General features: G+C 44.4%; 3 protein-coding genes across 5 annotated transcripts; 2 read left to right on the top strand and 1 right to left on the bottom strand.

Moving 5' to 3' along the window:
• Positions 1–5,678: 5,678 nt before the first annotated feature.
• On the bottom strand, positions 5,679–13,212 carry LOC129590896 (DNA excision repair protein ERCC-6-like). The gene is made up of 12 exons (XM_055486338.1): positions 13,009–13,212; positions 12,576–12,867; positions 11,774–12,117; positions 11,603–11,711; positions 10,946–11,233; positions 10,752–10,887; positions 10,362–10,482; positions 9,841–9,890; positions 9,603–9,779; positions 8,477–8,958; positions 7,292–7,870; positions 5,679–6,585 (listed from the first exon to the last, which is right to left on the bottom strand). Exons 1-12 carry the CDS (start codon positions 13,031–13,033, stop codon positions 5,862–5,864), a joined length of 3,327 nt encoding a protein of 1,108 aa, XP_055342313.1. The 5' UTR covers positions 13,034–13,212; the 3' UTR covers positions 5,679–5,861.
• Positions 13,213–14,282: 1,070 nt separating this feature from the next.
• Positions 14,283–16,051, top strand: LOC129591007 (uncharacterized). 2 transcript variants are annotated; one of them, XM_055486486.1, is made up of 5 exons: positions 14,283–14,667; positions 14,742–14,888; positions 14,961–15,090; positions 15,562–15,601; positions 15,660–16,051. In XM_055486486.1, exons 1-5 carry the CDS (start codon positions 14,550–14,552, stop codon positions 15,780–15,782), a joined length of 558 nt encoding a protein of 185 aa, XP_055342461.1. In that variant the 5' UTR covers positions 14,283–14,549; the 3' UTR covers positions 15,783–16,051. The 2 variants fall into 2 exon arrangements, with proteins under 2 accessions (XP_055342461.1, XP_055342460.1); XM_055486485.1 differs by having other exon boundaries at positions 14,742–15,090.
• A 272-nt stretch (positions 16,052–16,323) lies between these two features.
• Positions 16,324–19,884, top strand: LOC129590901 (isatin hydrolase-like). Of its 2 annotated transcripts, none has more exons than XM_055486344.1 (4): positions 16,324–16,473; positions 16,668–17,096; positions 18,138–18,441; positions 19,331–19,884. In XM_055486344.1, exons 2-4 carry the CDS (start codon positions 16,801–16,803, stop codon positions 19,589–19,591), a joined length of 861 nt encoding a protein of 286 aa, XP_055342319.1. In that variant the 5' UTR covers positions 16,324–16,473; positions 16,668–16,800; the 3' UTR covers positions 19,592–19,884. The 2 variants fall into 2 exon arrangements, with proteins under 2 accessions (XP_055342319.1, XP_055342320.1); XM_055486345.1 differs by having other exon boundaries at positions 16,325–16,473; positions 16,665–17,096.
• Positions 19,885–20,223: the final 339 nt, after the last annotated feature.

The raw sequence follows: 20,223 nt of genomic DNA, 5'->3' as shown, positions 1-20,223 counted from the left end.
CTCGGACAAATTAATATTACGCAGTACTGGGTAGTTTGTATCAAATAATTATAAAACCATGACGTTTTTCCCTTTATGTTAATGTTGACCGCTTTTATTTACCATCACAGGCAGTGATGTGTTTACCGCTCACGCAGCTGGAAATTAATTTTACGCGTCTCAATCCTCATGCGTAGTTAGTATATGGCTGAACCAACGGACCATTTCGCCCGGCAAGGTTACACACGGTGGGATAACGTTAGTATTATATTACTGCAATTTTTTGCAAGATGATGAACGTTATTTACCTTAGTGTTGGGCCGGCCCGGCCCAGGGCAGCGGCCCGAACGGCCCGGGCCGACCTCGGCCCGGCCCTTTTGGGAGGGCCGCGCCGGGCCGCGGCCCGGGCCGTGGCCCGCTGTAAACGTTAAATATGGAAAAAGACGTAGAAAAACAAACAATTTAGTAGTTTTCGATGCGTTTTTCTTAATTTTCATAGCATTAAACGTTTCTAGGCGAAAATCCGTCTATTTTTCCGTTGACATACCCGCTGTAGCCGCTTGCGTAATGACATCCGGGAAGGAAATATTACTGTGCTGCAAGACGGCCCGGGCCGCGGCCAGGGGACCTGTCGGGCCGCAGCCCGGCCGTGGAAACGATGGCCCGGCACTCTTGCTCGGGCCGGGCCGGGCCGGGCCGACCCAACACTAATTTACCTGCGAGTTGCGACACTGTACAAAAAAATTAACCGGTAAAGCCACGACTTTTATAAATACAAAACTTATTTTTAGCTAATTAGCTTTTGCATGATTTCGTATTCGGGATTAATGTCAGCGCGCTTGCACTTCTTGTTTTTCCGGTACCTATCATGCATGAAAAATTAAAATAATAAACAGTTGTTTAAATTTATATATCTAACGAAATTTATATATATATATCTAATATATATATCTAACGAATTTATCACCATGTTACTGGTTCAGCGCAGCTGATGTGCGTGCAAGCAATGCCTTTACACTACGATTCTCCATATTTGGTCCACCGACGACCACCGTTGATGCTGTAACAGATTGGACTACTGCAAATACTGTAAAGAAAACATAAACACCAGAGAATGAATTTCTACAGTTTTTCTGCATCGGCATTCGCTGCGAATAAATAAAGCACATTACGTCCACGTGACCGGGTGATTTAGCGAAATCAGCCTGGAAATTGACCAACGCTGCAGTGTGGCCAGTATGTTTGCAGTCGGGTGTTTGTTAACAAAATTGCCAGTGTGTATCATGCCGTGCAATTTGTTTGTCAGGATTTATACGCCATCAACGGGATGTTTTCAATCAACCCAGCAGGCTGGCCGCCGTGAAATGTATCCTTCTATATCGACAGCGGCACAGCGCTGGAAGAGCGGCGCTGCGTATTGACTTAGCGGTAATTCGGTTAGGTTTTTTGTCCCGTGCACCCAGGATACAGCACAGGCTGACACAGCACACAGGCATGACAAATTGACTTGCCTCTAACTAGGTAGTGTCAGTAGCCGGCAAAATTGAATCTGCGCCCGGGAAATGAGCGCCCCAGGGGAGGCATGCACACGGCCGGAACAACGCTAACTGCTGCTTTTCTCTATACTGTACTTCAGATTTTAACAACCGATCACTTTCGCTATATATTCTGAACAGCTGATCATTCACGAATTCAGATTTCCTGATGGTAGAAAATTTTCTGAATATTTTTTTATTGAGCCCTAACTTTATAGTTGACCTTTAGACATAAATGTGCCGATCAAAAATAATAATCTCATACAGAAAACAAAAATCCATCTAAGAAAAACTGTTATTGGACCTGATCAATTTGCAGCGATTTTTTATAGTGAGCAAGCTGCCAAATGTCAGCGAAACGGTGAGAACCACACGAATGTTCGAAGTGGTGTACGCAAATTCCGTTGCTATCGGAAGTACAACAAACTGGGTAATACCAGAATAACGATCAGAATTTCTGATATTCAAAATGAGAAATTATTCTGAATTTTTTTTTACCATCAGGGAATTGGAATGCATAAGTGAATTGTTCAGATTATATAGCGCACGTGATCGGTGGTTGGGAAAAACCGACGTATACAGCGCTTATTTATCCAGCTGCGAACCGGCATCGTGGTTTGCCGTGTACAGATACTCGGCATGTATTCATAGGCAATTATGCATGCGGATATGTATTATCCTGCACTCAACTTCCGCTCGCCGGGTCCGCTTCCCTCAATCGATAGCGGCAGGGACCCCATTAGCCATTCATATGCAATATCATCCTGTTTATACAAGCCATTATAGCATAAACGAGGGAATCGTTTATTGCCGCTGCATAACAGCGTAAACTGTAATCCATCAGGCTCAGCCCGCGCCATGCACTGATTCACATAATATTCATGACCATAAACCCGCATAAATTCGACACAAAAACACTGGTCTCTCCAACCGGGACCTATCATGCAGCCACACACCGTGTCCGGCCCGTCCAATGGACCGTACGCTACCTTCGGCTTAATTCCGTCAACACAAAAAAATCTAATTATATGTGAAAACGACACGATCGTTCGAAGTGGTGTACGCAAATTTCCGTTGGTATGGGAAGTACAACCAACTGGTTAATACCCGAATCACGATCAGAACGGAAAAATGGGAAAAGATCTGGCCTAACGCGGCGTGCTGTTGGAGGACTGGTTGGCGTTGGCGCTGCTGGTCAGCGCGGGTCCCTGCAGCGTCCAGAAGCTGGTAATGCGGTTGCTGTTGGTCTTGGTGACGGAGGACATGGCCGCCACGCGGTAGCCCTTGGCCTCCAGCTTGTCCAGCACCCAACGGGGTCCCTCCGGGCAGTCCCAGGTGCCGAAAGGGCTGCGCTGGGCGCGCAGGTACTGCATCAGGGATCCGTCCGACCCGGCGTCCCCCACCACCGTGGGCCCGGTGGAGGTGAAGTAGTCCGAGGTCACGCTGGCACTGATTATAATGTACGGCATCGTCGCGATCGACTAACGTAATTATTCCGGTATATACCGTCGGAATCGCAACACAAAATTATTGCTTAATAAAATCTGGATGTTATTTAGCCGGTCTGTGGTTCAAAATTCGAATAATAACATCAACAAACAGCGGGGCAATATAAACACGTGATCCAATGCGCATAAATCGCCAGCACCGGTTTCGAACAGACAAGCGTTAGTTTACGCAGTATGCGTTAAAACGAAGCACCTAGTTTTTTTGCCCGAAAAGGTGGAGCCAAAAAAGTGGAGATCGGTCAGTCGGTTCGCGGTTCAAAAACTGAATAATAAAATCAACAAACAGTGGACAACAGGAACACGTCTAACGCGTATAAATCGTCACGACTGGGTTTGAACAGAGAAGCGCGTGTTTGCCGGTATATGCGTTAAAAGGAAAATCTCCTTTTTTTAGGCACAAAGGCACTGTATTTTCTACATCCAACATTGGAGATGAAAAATTCCAAGAAATATGGGGAAAGTCGGCCTGGTATCCCTCACCGGAAATCCCGTGTGATTGGCGGCTTAGTGAAGCTATATGGAAAAAGATGAGGGTTATAGCGGGGAAATATGCGGCATAATGAAGATAAATGTGAGGACGATGTGCGCAGCACTAATATCATCCATACACGCCGTTGCACCGAATAGAAACCAGGCGATTGTGGAGAGGGGAGAAGGACGAGGCGACACAATGCAGCTGGCAAGTGGCGGATTGCGGCCGGAAGACAGTTGCGGCCGGAAACGCTGCGTACGCGTTGTACATTCGCATTAAAAAGTGTAGTGTATGTACGTATGTATATGCGAGCTAATCACATTGGGTCGGGTTAATCTGGCGTGGCGGGGATTATGTCGGGGAAGAAATGGCAATTCGTGCTTGACTGGCATTTAAGCGGGCCCGGCGCGGAGGCTGTCCTTACTCCTTAAGCGGCGCCCATCAGCCGGGAGAGAAGTATACCAGGTCGGAGTCATTTTCATAAGCAAGCAAGCGACGGCTAATGCAATCAGCCCCTTCACGGCGCGGCTCGCTAATTCGCTGGCGTACAGGAAGCTAAGACATGCCGGGTTAGAAAAGGAAGTTGCACCAATTCCCGGCTAATTGTCATCGATTGCGCGTCGTGTCGTTTACGCGCGTCTTATCATCGTTATTGGATTGGCTCCGTGTAAAGAATACCAAGCAACCGCGGAGTTTTTTTGCTGCCGCAGAAGCCGGCGTTTAAGGGGGACTAATTTATATATAAAGCAGGTCTTCGATTTCATAAATCACCCATTTTCTAACCTGAGTGTGTCCTTATACAACAAACATTCCTCTATCTGAAACAAGTTAGATATCGGAGATCGGATAAGTCGTTCAATTCTTATGCATTTTTTTGCGAAGCCTGTCATAAAAATTTTGAACTGGCGCAGCTGATAAATTAACAGCGCGCGATTGATCGTCTGTCTGTTTCCTGTCGGGCAGTCACACGAGCGGTGGTATTATTGGGCGGCTGGCGGTCAAGCCAAACTGACCGCAGCACCCTTCAACGAAGTCCAGTGAGTTGATCAACTCGGACAGAGCATGCACTAAACAGTCAGGCACACCTGCTCATCAGCCTTTTGTTCTGCCGACCAGTCTGACCAGTGATCTAAATAACGATTGCACGAACAAAATGATGTACATAAAGCTTTTGGAAATGATGTTTGAAATTATAATAATACACGTAAGTTTGCCAAAATGTTTGTTTTTCTGCGCTTGAGATATAAGACTAATTTCTGTTGATAATTATGTCCCAGATTACGCCAGATAGCACTAACAGTTATACCAGGAAAGTGTTTTAAACTTTAAGAAATGCAATCGAAACTGAATACAACATAATAGAAAATGTTAATTTGTACCGTGGTTCAGGATACCTTTGGAGCTATAAAATTAAAATTAATGAAGTCATAAATACAGCGCAGTCCTAATATTGTACCTGAATACAAAGCCTGATTATTAAGTATATTAAATTATTATGAAGTATATTAAAATGTGTTTTTCTACTTTTTAAATTTTAAAGTTTAAAATACATGGTTTTAAATTTTGTTTTAGTGGATGCGATAAAGTAAAAAATATACTACTTGACAGCACTTTCACTTATGGCATAACTGTTGTCATACAATTAGTGGTTTAACTGAAAGTGAAGGACTTTTATGTAATTATTATAAATTAGTCCCCCTTAATTGCGCTCATCAACTATCGACCAAGACCGCTTTTTTGCAGTACTAATAAACAACGTGGTTGCTCAAAATACCGGGAATTTTCTTTAAGCAGGACAGGTGTGCAAAGGTGGAAGTGCGTGCCGAAGATATGAGAAAAATGCGCAGCGGAAACAACAACCGGTAAACCAATAATGCGGGCCGTCATTTAGCGCATTTAGCGGATTGACAGCGGCCGGCTTATGCTCGTTTATGCGGGACACTGCGCATCGTTAACGGCGCTAATAACTAATTGTCATTTGTGCGCATCATTCATCACGCTGGCAGTCGGCCTTTCCGGGCATTCATCGCCATCACGAACGCATTTCACGCCTCACGCACAAACTCCGCAAATAAATGAAACAACAAAAATTAAATAACAATTAACAGAAAAAATTATAAAATAAATAAAATGTATACGACAAAAATAGAAGAAAAATATGATAAATAACCTTTTTATTGCGCATTCACCTGAGTATCCAACGCAACATCCCAGATCCATAAAAATCTGCCACGGGCCCGAAAAAAAACAGGAAAAAATCGACCACCAAACAGGCCATTAAAAAATTTAATAATAATCGGAAAAACAGGGTAAAATTGATAAAAACACCCAACCGGACGTTTAAAATAGGATAAAATGATGATTTTATCACGAATAATCGCGGTACTCGGGTCGGAGGATCCAGGCCGCCGCGGCGCCCCTCCTTCTCTCGAACGTACACACCCCCTTCAACACGGCGCGGAACAGCACCGCCTCCCCGGCCGGGAGCTCCCCGCGGAACCGCCCGACAATCTCCTCGGTCCCGGCCTCCCCCGGGACCAGCGCCTCCCGATTCAGGAACCCCACCAGCCGTTCCGCCAACCCCAACTGCTCCGCCGTCACGAAGGACGCCGCGCCGCCGTCCCGCGTTAGCATCTCCTCGAACCGCGCCACCTCCGACGGCTGCCCGTTGTCCGCCGCCGGCGGGGTCTCTTCCACGGGCGCGACCTGTCGGAGGTGGGATAACAGCTGCCCGGCGGTGGCGGGAGGGGATTCTTCGTCGTCCGGCGCGTCGAAGGCGGTGAGGGACGACGCCCCGCCCACCCAGTTGGGGATGCCGCTGACCGCCGTGTGGCACTGCTTCCGGGAGAGTTTGAGGAGGCGCATGGCTTCCTGGGCGACGCGCTGCGCTTCGGCCTCGACGATGGCGCGGTCGGGATGGCCGCCGGCGGCGATGTCGTCGAAGGAGACGGCGGAGTGGGCCGTGGTGCGTTTCAGGAGACGGCCCAGGATGTACTCCTCCTTCTTCCCGTCCTTGTCCTCGTCCTCCACCGGGCTCTGGTAGGTCTCTTTCTTACTGACTCCTGCGATCGCCACCCCGTCCACTTTGGCTCTACAGACGAGTTTTTTCCAGATTTGGCGGTTATCAAATTGATTTTCAATGAAATAAATGCAAAATGAAATTCAATATAAAAACTAATTCCTGATTTTGGTTCAGATGCTTTCGCGCACAGAAAAAAACACTCATAACAAATTACTACCACCTGTATGTCTTACTGTTGGAAAGTATGATTACACAATAAATCTCCATTTTTACCTTCCCTTTGCCCGCTTCCAGTGGCTTTTGACTTACATTAAATTTTTTAATTATAATTAAATTGTACAGAAAAGTTTGAAATATACTAACTCACTTTTAATAGGCAACAATAACACGAAGGGCAAGCGCGGGCACACTACTTCACAGTTAAAAGTTAAACATTAAAAAAACAACCAAAATCTCTATCCACTCGCGGGGTAAAAGGCACAGTACTTAATAAAAGTTTGAAAAGGCAAAGTTTGAAATATTGTTTGCTGAAAAGGCTAACAAATTCTTGGTACAGAAATAAATTTAAATAATATATTTCAACACATTTATAGTTCCAGTTTTCTTCATTTTCCTCGCTCATAGGAGCTTTAATTTATTATTGTTTTATTCGCAAAATTTTCTCTGATTCAACAAACTTCACGAACACCATCAATACGTACCGTAGTCCATTAAGAAATGTTAAAAAATACAGATAACATCAAAACGTAGGTGATTTCAAAGTGTTGAACCGTACCTAGCCCCACCGGCACCCTCCACGGCGCTTTTAACCAACTCCCGGCAGTTCTTCCCACTAGCAATCTGCTGACTGATCTTCCTGGCCAGCTCCTTCAACTTATCCTTCCCCTCCTTCTCCTGATCTTTCCCCGTCCCCTCGGCCACACCCACACTGGCCCCCGTCTCCGTGCCCTCGCCCTTCTCCGGCACGGCCAGCGCGAACAACTCATACAGATCGTTGTGCTTGAAGAAGCGCTTCTGGCGCGGATCCTTCAGCACGCGATTCGTCAGGTACTGCTTGAAGATCTGGCGGTGGTAGATCTTCTCCTCGATGGTCCCGGCACACAGCAGTCGGTAGATGGTGACGCTGCGCTGCTGGCCGATGCGCCAGGCGCGTTCGCGCGCCTGCGTGTCGGTGGAGGGGTTCCAGTCGGGGTCGAAGATGATCACGCGGTCCGCGCCGGTCAGGTTGACGCCCAGACCGCCCACGCGGGTGGTCAGCAGGAAGACGAACACCGCCGGGTTGTCGTTGAACTCCGCGATGAGGTGTTTGCGCTTCCCGATGGCTGTGGTGCCGTCCATGCGCAGGTAAGTGTACCTAGGGAGGAAATTCGAATAATTTTCAATCAACTCTGGAAACCGAATGATTTCAAATAAAAATAAAATTTCAACCCATCAAAAACACTCATCAATATTTTCCTTCGCAAACTATCTCCTATTAAAATAAAACTACGAATTGTGGAAATTAGCAAAATTTGGTCTGGCCATAAATTAGTAACGCAAAAATGTAGCTGATGCAGTGATTTTCTCCAATAAGAAAATCTAGGACCAAATTTTATTTTCGTTCAAGAATTATTTTTCGCCTTGTGCAGCGGCTTCAAACGCAAGAAGCGCTGTTGGATTTATTACTGAATTCTGAGAAAAATACTTGTACAAATCCAAACTTCTGCGCAGAGAACACTAGTAATTAAAATCATTAAATTTCATTAGTAAAGTTCACCGGAAAGAAGTTAGAAAAAATAGTTTGAATTAAGAAAACTTTTTAAGAAATTAAGTAAAAATTAAATTTAAAAAAATTGCTTTACCAAATCTATTTATTAAATTCTATGGTTCAATTAGATAAAAAAAAATAAAATGTAAACCGTTTAATTTAATGATTAATCACCGCTTAACAGTAAGTACTGATTATAATTACTCGGCGTACCCGGAATCGTCCATAAAGGTCTGCAGAATATCCAGCATCTTGCGGCTCTGCGAGAACAACAACACCTTATGCTCCTGCCGCTTCCACATGGCCAGCAGCGCCTCCACCACCACCATCTTCCCGGACCGCCGCCAGAACCCGAACTGGTCCGTGCCGGCGGGGTCCCGGATCGGTTGGCGGGTAGCCAGGTCCAGGAAGACCTTGGGCCCCCCGTCCAGGAGATCCGGGTGGTTGCAGAGCTTGCGCAGCTGCATGAGGCCGACGAAGATCTGCACGCTGCCGTGGATGATGTTCTTCAGTTCGTCCGACTTGAGGTAGCGCTCGTACAAGTCGCGCTGGTGCTCGGTCAGTTGGCAGAAGAGGACCTGCTCGTTCTTGGAGGGGAGCTGGATGCTGGCTTTGACGTCGACTTTGCTGCGACGCAGCAGGTACGGGCTGATGCTGTCTTTCAGGGAGGTGGCGCAGACGAAGGCCGTTTGAACCTGGACAAGCGGAAACGCGGATTGCATCATGAAAAGCATCCAAATTCTACAGCAAATTAAAATTCACGCAATAAATTAAATTTAATTTCATAGTTAAATTAAAACAGGCGAGTCGTTTGGGAATTTCTCAACTTTGTGTGATTGAATTTACCTGCTCTAAGTTTCATATAATAATTGAAAAAAGAAATGCATAATAACTGTGCAAAATGTATGTCGTATAATTCACGAAAACAATCTATTTAAATTAAATTTATAAATTTGTATTAATCCATGTAGAATTTCCGGTTTTATGGACAGTTATAAAATCCATAAGATTTATGTAAGTAACTTAAAACAAGCAAGACCACAGGAAAATTACACAGTTCAAATATTCCATTTCATCAAACTTACACACGTAGGTAATTAAAACGTGTAATCTAACATTTAAATGATTTATATACTGCAGTAAAAGTTACACGATTTTTATGAAAGAATTAAATAACACAAAATATTCTAGAGAAAATTGAGCTAATTTACGCAGTGAAATGTAGACATTTATTTAATTAGATGCAATAATCTATCAAAACAAGAAAATGTATAATATATAATGTATAAAACACTAACCGGCACGTCGCACAGAAAGTAACTCGGTAAAAAAGGCCCACCTGGAGATCGGAGGCGGTCTCGCGTGAGCCCTGGATGATGGGCACGCTGAACTGCTCGAGAAAGACGTTGAGCAGGCCCAGCTTGCCCGGAAAGACGAAGTCGAAGAGCGACCACAATTCACGGAGATTATTCTGCATGGGGGAACCGGAGAGGATCAGCCGGTGCGGCGTACGGAACTGCAACGACCATCCAACGTGCAGCAAAGAAATTCGTCTGGGGAAAATGCCAAGAACGTACCTGTTTGCATGCGACGGTAATCTGGCTATCCGGATTGCGAATTTTATGGCCTACAAATAAGCCCACATAATACACGTTAACGACCACAGACGGAAAGATTTCACAGAAGAGCGCTAGACGTCATTTCCTGCCACCTCTGTAAAGGGAAAAAGCGAAAAGAAAGCTGACTGTCTTCAGTTAATGCAATCATTGCAATGCCACCATTTCTTTTCCTCGAATCATACCATTCTAATTTAGATGATCAGTAACCAAAAAAATTTGAGATTACAGATAAATTTCATCATCGTATGGAAAAATTCAATACTTCTACCATGAAAACCCGAACACCGTTCTGCACATTTCTTAAGGGCACACCAAATACCAATTAACCTGTGCCGGCGCCGAAGCATGCATGCCGTTGCACTACGCTATTGCACATGTACGTGGGAAATGCTCTGCGCTGACAACGATCAGAAATTCAGAACACTGCCGGACGGGCAACGGGCGCGTATTTACTATGGACCCTCAATACGGTGCAGTACCTTCGTCCAGGACAACGTAGTGCCATTTGTGACGGATGAGGATGTCCTGGTAGGCCAGCACCCCTTGATAGGTGGTCACCAGGACGCCCTTGGCGCTGAACATGCTGGCCACCAGGGATTTCTGCGAAAAAGCAGCATTACGAAGGGAATCAAAGTGTGCTACAGTACCAGTATCAAAATACATTGTTATTCACTATTATTGATTAGATAAAATTATTCTGATTAATATAAATCTAACAATAATTGTAAAAATTGATTTTATAAAAATATTTTCGTTTTATTTTACGGTTAAAAATTCATTTCATATAACTGACCCATAACGCATCTGATAACTGTTATTTTCGCCGAAATGACTCGCGTAAAGAACCAAAAATCGGTAGAAATGCGCACCTTCGATCCGGAATGCGAGCCGGACGCGTGCAGCACCGCCACCCGGATGGGCGGCCACCAACGATGGAATTCCTCCACCCACTGGTGCAGCACCGTCGCCGGACACACCACCAGCACCGGACCCAGTCCGTCCACACTGCAACACACCCATCGTTCATTTCCGCTCAATTAAAACGGAATCGTCAGCTGCGCACCCCAAGAGTTTATCGCGGAGGGCGGAGTAGTGCAGGGCGGCGAGGAAGGCGACGATCTGGACGGTCTTGCCCAGGCCCATCTCGTCGCCGAGGATGCCGCCCACCTGCTGCTTGTGCAGCTCCCACAGCCACTTCACGCCGCGCTTCTGGTACTGGTACAGTTCGCTCCAGATGCGGGCGGGCACGCGCAGACCGTCGGATAACTGGCTGTACTCGCGCTCGGTCGGGTCGGTGTCGTCGGACTGCAGCGCGTCCTGCCGGCGCTGGGCTTCCGCTTCGCGATAATCACTAGAAAAAAATTAAATGTATTTTTAAAAAAAAAATTATTATAGAAACCATTTCCCGATTCGAAAATATCATTCCGAAAAAAAAATTCACAAAGATAAATTAAATAAACATCCAACAGCTTCTTACAAATCAAAATGAAGAAATACATGCGACCATTATTTCAAAAAAATTCAATTAAAAAACATGTAAGGATTGTAAAACCTAAATTGCTATTTTGGGTAATATTTTCAAAAATTATCAATTTTAAAAAGGTAATAAATGATACAGCTGACCAATCGAAACGTTCAATTTAACAATGAAAACTAATTTTCATTGCTGCATATTATTTATCTAATTTACGGTGTGAAAGCAATCAACAGGCCGATTTACCTGAGCCGCTGTAAATAAACGGCATTATTGGCATCGTCTACCGTCATCTCCCTGGCTTTTATCTTGCCCCGGGGACGCGCACGCGGGGCCGTTGCTAAAGCATCCGAATCTACCGGAAACTCAAGAATCACATAAAAAATCCGACAAGATCTCCACAAGCAGAATGCTGACCATCGGAAACGACAGATTCCTCGTCCTCCTCACTCTCCTCCTCGTCGCTCTGCCCTTCATCCCGTCTCTTCCGTTTCCGTGCACCGCGGCCCTCCGCCGCCTCCATCAACCGCTGTGATCCCGTCGCGCGCACGGTCTCCTTACCATTAGAGGTGGACGCCAGACTGGCCGTCGACGGCTTCTTGGCCAGGCTGCGCTGACGCTGATTCTGGTCGGCCAGGTAGCGCTGGAAGGCGTCCAGATGGTGCGTGGCGCTGCTGGCGGCGGGGACGGCGGCGGAGGTCGACGGCTGGGGAGGCGCCGATGGTTTTGTCGTTGGGGGAAGCTTGATTTTTATTTTTAACCTGGAAATAATTTTAGAATGTGTACGAGTATTGAGATTAAATAAGAAAACTTTACAACAAAGAAAAAGTAATTAAAATTATTTTCTATTTTATGGATAGTTAGAGAAGAATTAATAAGCAAAATTATTTTCCTAATTTTATTAATCAAACTAAATTAACCAAATCCGAGAAGAAGTCAAAGACATCTTCTTTTCATTTACAGAATAAATCAAATTGAATAAATTTTCATCATTTTAGTGATTCCAGCAAATTAGTACCTAGCTAAACTAAAGTTGCTAACAAAGTCATCTACAGACTACAGTAAATATCTGTAGAACTAAATTTTATTTAAACGATTTCAGTGAAATAAATTAAAATTAATACTCCAAAATGCCAAGTCCGGTAGAACCATGCAGAATGCTAATTATTCGTATGATTATCTATGACAAGAGAAATGTCTTGTCAAAAAAAAGAAGTACCGTGATTTAGCTTGGTTGGCGCGCTGCTGGGCCTCTTCGTGCATGTGCTGCTCGGCCTGGTGGATGACGGCCGTCTCCAGGTCCTCCTGATTGAACACCTGCAGGCCCAGCTCCTGCAGGGCGCCCCCGTCCTGCGACGCGGCCTGCGGGATGAGCGAGACATCCACGCGGAAGGGATTAACCACAGCCTGCTGCAGACCAGCCTCCCCATCTTCATCCTCTGCTTCTTCGCGTTTTATCCACGACATCGAAGGATCTGTTGGCTCCATCACAGTTGCATCGACACCTGCTTCTGCAAGAATTCAGTTTCATGTAAAAATCATCTATTTCTGATGTCTAAAAAGCGCTGTGGCGCAGAAAAAATGCTGACTGAAGAGATCACAGCATAAAAATCAGAAAGGAAAAACATGTTCAAACATGAATCTCGACATGCCTGGTTTTACAGCAGCGTAGTCCATTTTCTGTCTGCCCAATAATGAACGCCGAAAGTACCGATTACGAGTGAAAGACAACACGCTCAGAAAATATCACACAATGGAAATCTATCCAGAAAATAAAACATTACAATTATCCTGGAGAGGCACAGTATGGCAAAACAAGAAAAAGCAAGTAAAAATCAAAAAAGTCTGCGAAACTTCAAAACAGGTACAGTCAAAAAAACTCCTGGAGTTTCAAAATCTGACTGCGCCGATGTCGTGTCCATTCATTTTGGCCACCATTCATTTTGGCCACCATTCATTTCGGCCACCATTCATTTCGGCCACCACTGATTTGGTTACCGCGTTCGATTTTTGTTTTTTAGTTTTCTTAGGTTTTCTTAGGTTTCTTAGGTCTTCTTAGGTTTTCTTAAGTTTCTTAGGTTATTCTTAGGTTTCGTAGGTTTCTTAGGTTTCTTAGGTTTCTTACCCTCGGTTTTTTGGTGTGTTTACTATTTTAGGTTTATGTTATTAAATTAACTTGTTTTCCTTATGTTTTCTTATGTTTATTTTTATTATGTCTTATTTATTGAGGAAACATTGCTGGATCACAGGCTCACAACGTAATGAATGTATGTACTCGTATTAGCTGAAAATCGAACGCGGTACTAAAATCAGTGGTGGCCAAAATGAATGGTGGCCGAAATAAATGGTGGCCAAAATGAATGGTGGCCAAAATGATAGGGCGCCTCTGATGTCATCGCTTGTGCGTTTCCGCTGGCAGCCCCCCCCCCCCCAGGTAGGCGATGATAAGCAAGTACGATTACTTTATGGCCGCCGCCCTGGGGACGGCAGCAGCGTTATATCGGCCAATTTGGCGGTTCTTGTGGTAGTTTTTTATGCGTTAAATTTGTCGGCGCTCTGTCGCATCTTTGTTTGAAGTTATAAGTAATAATTCGTCATAATTTTAACGTCAAATTAATAACTGATTGCGTCCATACGTGCCGGTCATAATATTGCAATTTAAACACTTCTGCATGATCAATCACGATTCACGGCCATATTTGTAGACGAAGCTAGGAATAAGTGCCGGTTGTGTTACAGAATACAACTGTATACGGCAAATGGCAGAGGATAATTAATGAGTTTGTTAACTTTTTCTCATTTAAATTCAGAAATCCTGCACGGCCGGCACGAGGCATTGCGTTTTCGGTAGAAACTGTAGGCAGTGCTAATTTACGAGAAAAACAACCAAAACTCAAGTATTTCTGTGTGAACTGTGAAGCGACGCGAGATGCTGATGTTGGTATTGTAGCGGTGCACAATGCACATTGACACAATGTATCGCAAGCAAGTGTTGAATATCGCTGTATCTCATTAGTATCATACGGAACAATTGCTGTTTATATTGCTAATAAATGCACCAAAGCCTGACACAGAAGTCCACTCTAGAACAGTAAATTACAATTGGATTTTAGCTTGTTGTTAAGTAGTTGGATTCGGCAAATCGAGGTTTATTTTCCCATGCGGGTGGGTTCAAGTGGCCTGGTTTTAGAGGATGAATCGGCATGCAGGAGGAACGTATTGTCGTTGTCCAGTTTCACAAAGCATGTCCAGGTCCAGGCTGGTTTTTTTGGTGGTCTTAATTTTGCAGACGCATGCTCTATTCGTTAACGGTATGTCTGTAATTAAAAACGGATGGCGGTGCAAAACTGACAATGACGATCGATTTTTTCTTCGGTTATACTAGCTTCCGGTGAGGTTGCGCCGGCACTGAACGCCCACCCGAAGACCGCCCGCATCCACAAGGCGGACCCCAAAGACCTGCGCTGCATCTGCGGCGAGACGAGCATCTTCTGCTGCTTACTGGCCAACAGCGCCGTGGACAGCAGCAACGGTAACCGCAAGATCCCCAAACTGCCCAAACCCACCGCTAAACCAGCTAAACCACAGTCTTCCTTACAATTAGACGCCGACGCCGATCTCCTGCTGCCGGCCCGGACGCCCTGGGCTTTTATGGGCTGCCAGCTGGATGCCTGCCGGGACAGGGCCGGTGTCTTGCCGCATACGACCAGCTGCGTCCATTTTATCAATTGCTGGTAATTAGCAACGTAGGATTACATTTCTGCCATCAGTATAAATGTTATGTATCATTGTTATTTAAATCATTTTAAATGATTTAAAATTAAAAATTTAAGCTTATAAATCAGATGTCCGCCTGCCTGGTATTCAGACGATGATCGGGGAATGATCGCATACGGCCTGTAAATAGTCAGCTGACACCTACAAGCTTGTCCGGTAATTTCTGTCGACGTAAAGGAGTCGTAGCATGGAGTTTGGCTTAACACGCAAATTTGTGTATTTCGCTGTATTGAACGGGCAGAAATTACCGGACAACCTTGTACTTGCCAATGTAACCGGCAAAATTTATAACATAATAGCATACTATATTTCTGTATCTATATTAAGGCTGATTAATTACAGGAATTACTAATTGATTATATATTATGTAGTATCTGTACAGTACTTCATTTGAAGGGTGTATTTTAATTATTATGTCCTGATTACAGGAATTCCTGCGGATGGCTGCAGATATGCCCACCACCCTTGGTACGTGAAATGAAAAAATTAAGCATTTCACCAGTATACTGGTATTGGTATTCCGCAGGTGTTTGACGAGAAAAGCCGCTCCTGCGAATGGCCGTCACGACTGCAGAAAGACGACCCCTGTTACGCCGCCAGTGCTCTACAAATAGACGGGAAGAAACTGCGCCGTCATCCTGCCAGTTGATTGTCAATGATAGTCACTAGCAAAGTAGTGTACATTATCACAAAAACGAGTTAATTGTGTTTTATATAGTTTATTTCGGGTACACCCAGCTGCCAATGTACGCTGTGTGCATAGGTATCTCGAAGGTTGCCGTACATTGTCATTTTCACGGCAGCGTTTTGTTGTTCCGCCGGTTTTCTTAACCGATATTAAATATACCCGCTGAATGCGGTTGTCTGTTAATAATACCGGCTGATTGTGCAAATTCCCGGCATCAGCATGAACGCTACGCAAACATGTCCCTGTTAAAAATTAAATTGTATTATTTCTGCAAAAATTCCAGGCACGGTTTTACCAGGCCTACTAAGATGTACTACTTCATGTATTTGTTTTTGTAAATGTAATAATTGTTATCCTGGGTGCAGCATAATCGATGCACTATTTCTTGCAGTGTTAGTAGAAATGTTATTTACGGTTTAGTGCGTGAAGGTTTCGCGGTGGCGTGTAAGGTTTTTTCAAAAGTGTCGACGCCATAAAAGAGATACGTATATAACAGTAATGCCGGCATAATTTGGCGTCACTGCAGCTGTACAGAGATTGGGCGTAGCATATGAAAAACGCTCACACCGGATATATACGCTTTATCTAAGTATTACACCGATTTTCCACCGTTAACCGTGGACGCCGATTGCGATCCCGCGGCGCCGATAAGGTCAGTCAGGGAATTTACTGCGACTGATATATTATTACACTGCACCGTTGATTATAATCTGTACCTAAACGCCAACGCAACCTGCTGCACAGCGTCGATGATAAAAATATTATTATACGAACTTGTAACTGTACACACACTTTAGCAATCCGATACGCAAGTGTATAATAATTCTGCCTTGTTTCGGTTAGCAGTGCCAATCGGCGAAAGGAACCCTACTTTTGCGCCATTTAAGTGAGACAACTGGCTAATTCCATACTGTATATCAAACTATCAAAAATTTATCCTGCGGAAATTTATTAAGCCACGAATTAAAGTAATAAAAAAATGTGGCGAGTGATGGTATTGTGTATGCTGTTATCGGCCGGAAGTGTGTGGAGCTTCCAGCTGGAGGACATTGCCGACGGGACGGAGGAGCTGTTGGATCTGTCGGTGGAGTTCTCGGAGGACACGCCCTACTGGCCGACCATCGAGAAGAAGGGCCAGAACTTCAAGATCCAGGAGACGCAGAACGGGTACAACCAGGAGTACAACTACCATTTCCACGCCACCGTCTTCTCCAGCAGCGACCACGGCGGCACGCATGTCGACGCGCTCAGCCATGTCAACCGCAATCCCGTCAGGTACGCTGCACCTGTACCTACATATTAAAATTCCAAGTTCCTAACAACAGGGCCTACAGAACGATTGTTATTGCGCTTAAAATATAAATAAAATTTTATATCAACGTTCCATGCAAATTATATACTCCGACTCGGATACTTAATAAGAAACGCTTCCGGTCTGGTTTCATGAGATACTATAAGTTTAACACGTGGCGCACGTCTATGCCAACAGCCACATTTTTATAATTATTAATTGGTAATTTTGTAATATTGACACAGTACGTACGTAATACTATGTACTCGTATATATAAAGAATAATTTTTGGTCCTTGCCTGGCTTGCCAACCATTCTACGAACTAAGTAATTTTTGAAAATTAACTGCATATACATAGTATACTGTTTTTATCGAAATATGGACACTGGCCAGTGCCAATGACGTTGCGCAAATTAGCTAGTGCATACACGAACATCTACCGGTAAAATGTTGCAACAGTGAATTAGCACTTCTTCCAGGAAGCCGTGGAGTCACAACATGACCTTTGCTTCCTTTCGGCTTTTTTCTTGTCACGCGATAACTGCCGCCGTGTGTGATCGCGCTTCATAAAAACATTGCAGTTTGCTCACAAACAACCGGCAATAATTGTTGTTTCCCCTGATAACTTGCGCATGCGGCTTATGTAACCGACTGCAATATCGGTCATCTACAGATCTGTTCGACATTAATATGTACTGATGGATTTGTACATTAGGTGCTACCGTATTATTTAATTTTAATGGCCAGAAATGCATACAATATAATAACTATGCTTATAATTAATAAATAGTCCTTTACGAAAATAAGTAGCGAAGGCTAAATATGAATCTAATTACAAAAATATAGTAACCTGGTTTGCTGTGTACACAGTTAATTTAATGCCGCTGCTAAAATATTATCTGTATATGCTGCCTAATTATTCATAATAATTTATAACGCAACACCACCCAAAGTTTAACTGTTGTTTTTTAATACGGCTAGGAGCACATGTGACCTTTTATAGCGACAGTATATGTTTCGGTAGGGACGACATTGATCAGGTGCCGCTGCGGCAGTTCTTCGGGACGGCGGCGGTCGTGGACATTGCGGAGAAGTGCCGCAGCAATCCCGACTACGAGCTGAGCATCGCCGATGTGCGCGCGCACGAGAGCGACCACGGCCGGCTGCCCAACGGCTCCCTGCTCTTCGTCTACACCGGCTGGGGCGCCAAGATCAACGACAAGCCCGCCTTCTGGGGCACCCCCGACTACTTCAATTTGTCACAACTGCACTATCCCGGCGTCAGTCCCGCCGCCGCCGAATGGCTCGTCAAGAACCGCAAAATTAAGGTAAACATCCGAAAGGTCATCAAGAGTAACCCAAGTTTCGAAGTCTGTATATAGGCGTACGCCGGAGATACGTGTAATTATTATTATTATTACCGCACTATAGTAGCCAACTCCTTTTAGATATCGTTCCAGGTATTGGAAGATATTTTTGGTTATTGTAGAAAATCTGTATACTTTTTTTTAGTTTATTTTATGGGATAAAGGTTATCCAACTTAGGAATCGTACCTCGGACATGCAATCTCAAATCAAACGCAGACATACGATTTTTCCGAACGTAATGCTTATAACTTTGCCTGCTAGCTGAACCAATAAAAATTTGACAATCCTATATCCTGACGAGGCTATGGGCAATTAAGGAAAAAGGAAAATTTTAAAACAAATTGGAAAAATTTTAAAATTTTTGAAATTCATTTTAAAATCGGAAAAACTGCTATGAATCTGATATTGGTTCACTTTCGACATTATGGCTATCCGGCTATGTGCCTTTTACTGCAAAGTTTCAAGAAAATGGGTAACAACCAGACTTTCCGTACACAGCAACGCGTTTAAACTTTTCTCCCATTTTAGTTCGCCACATCTCGGCAACCGGATGTTGTATGCGCAAACGGTTTTCAGAACAATGTATACAAATCATTTAGCTTTAGAATGACCTAAAGTATTGCAAAAAAGTGATTCGGAGTGCGCGAAAGCGAAAGTTTTAGTGTAAGTATCTCATTTCTGACACCATGTACCGAGCCATTTTCCTTAACATAATAAATGTATGATAATTACGATTTGCATATGTTTATGTACGTGGTACGTATCTGCCGGCGTTATTTTTACTTAGACAACGCGCGTTTACTTATTGAGTTGCACCCGCAGTTTGTACAGTTTTGCCGTTGCGCCTAGGTGGTGGGCGTGGAGACGGGCTCGGTGGACAACGGGCAGGGCGGGCTGTCTTTACAAGCGCACGCCATCTTCCTGTCCAGCGGCGTCAACATCATCGAGTCCGTGCAGAATCTGGACAAACTGCCGGCCCGCGGGGCCTTCGTCTTCGGGCTGCCGATGAAGATGAAGGGCGCCAGCGGCTCGCCCATCCGTCTGGTCGCCGTCGGCTGGCGGAAGCCCGCGCCGACGCTGCGCAAACGCTCGGTGCCGGGGGCGGCATAGCCAGATGTGTTCTTAATGATTATAATTAATAATTATAATTACCTGGATGTCTGGTGATGACGCGCTAGTTTCTATTCAAACAACCTATCCGAAATGTCGCGTGATTTGCCGCTTTCAAAAACTACAAATCCGAACGTTGGATATATCTACAGATCAGTGTCATGTGCTATATATTGTTGTGCCTGCATGCTTGATACGTGTATGATGATGTTTCACTTTCTGCACATGCCGTCTGGGCAGTTAATCTTGGTCCGCACAATTATCCCTAACTTATTAAACATTACCATTACAATACCAATTACCATTTATTATGGGACCACTCGTGGCACAGCGTCATACCTGGGCCGGTATATTCCATTATTCAAGAAATTATCACGTGGCTTCAAATACTAGTTACCTCATATAGTACATGTATACGGAAAACTGTGCATCGAAGAGAGAAGAAAAAAGTGTTGTACAAAGTTATTTGATTTAAAACGTGGACTGTAAAAATAAAATAAAAATAACTTTGAAGTCGCATAAAATGCCAAAAGTTAGAAGGAATCGAATTTAGGAGCGGAATGAAAATTAGCTTCTGCTGTAAATGCCCTGATAATTCCGCATATGAAGGTCACATGCATTGCATGTTCAAC

The sequence above is a fragment of the Paramacrobiotus metropolitanus genome, unplaced genomic scaffold (genome assembly GCF_019649055.1).
Source record: "Paramacrobiotus metropolitanus isolate TYO unplaced genomic scaffold, Prichtersi_v1.0 Parri_scaffold0000043, whole genome shotgun sequence".
Classification (NCBI taxonomy): Eukaryota; Metazoa; Tardigrada; class Eutardigrada; order Parachela; family Macrobiotidae; genus Paramacrobiotus; species Paramacrobiotus metropolitanus.
This window is presented reverse-complemented; position numbering and strand designations above follow the sequence as displayed.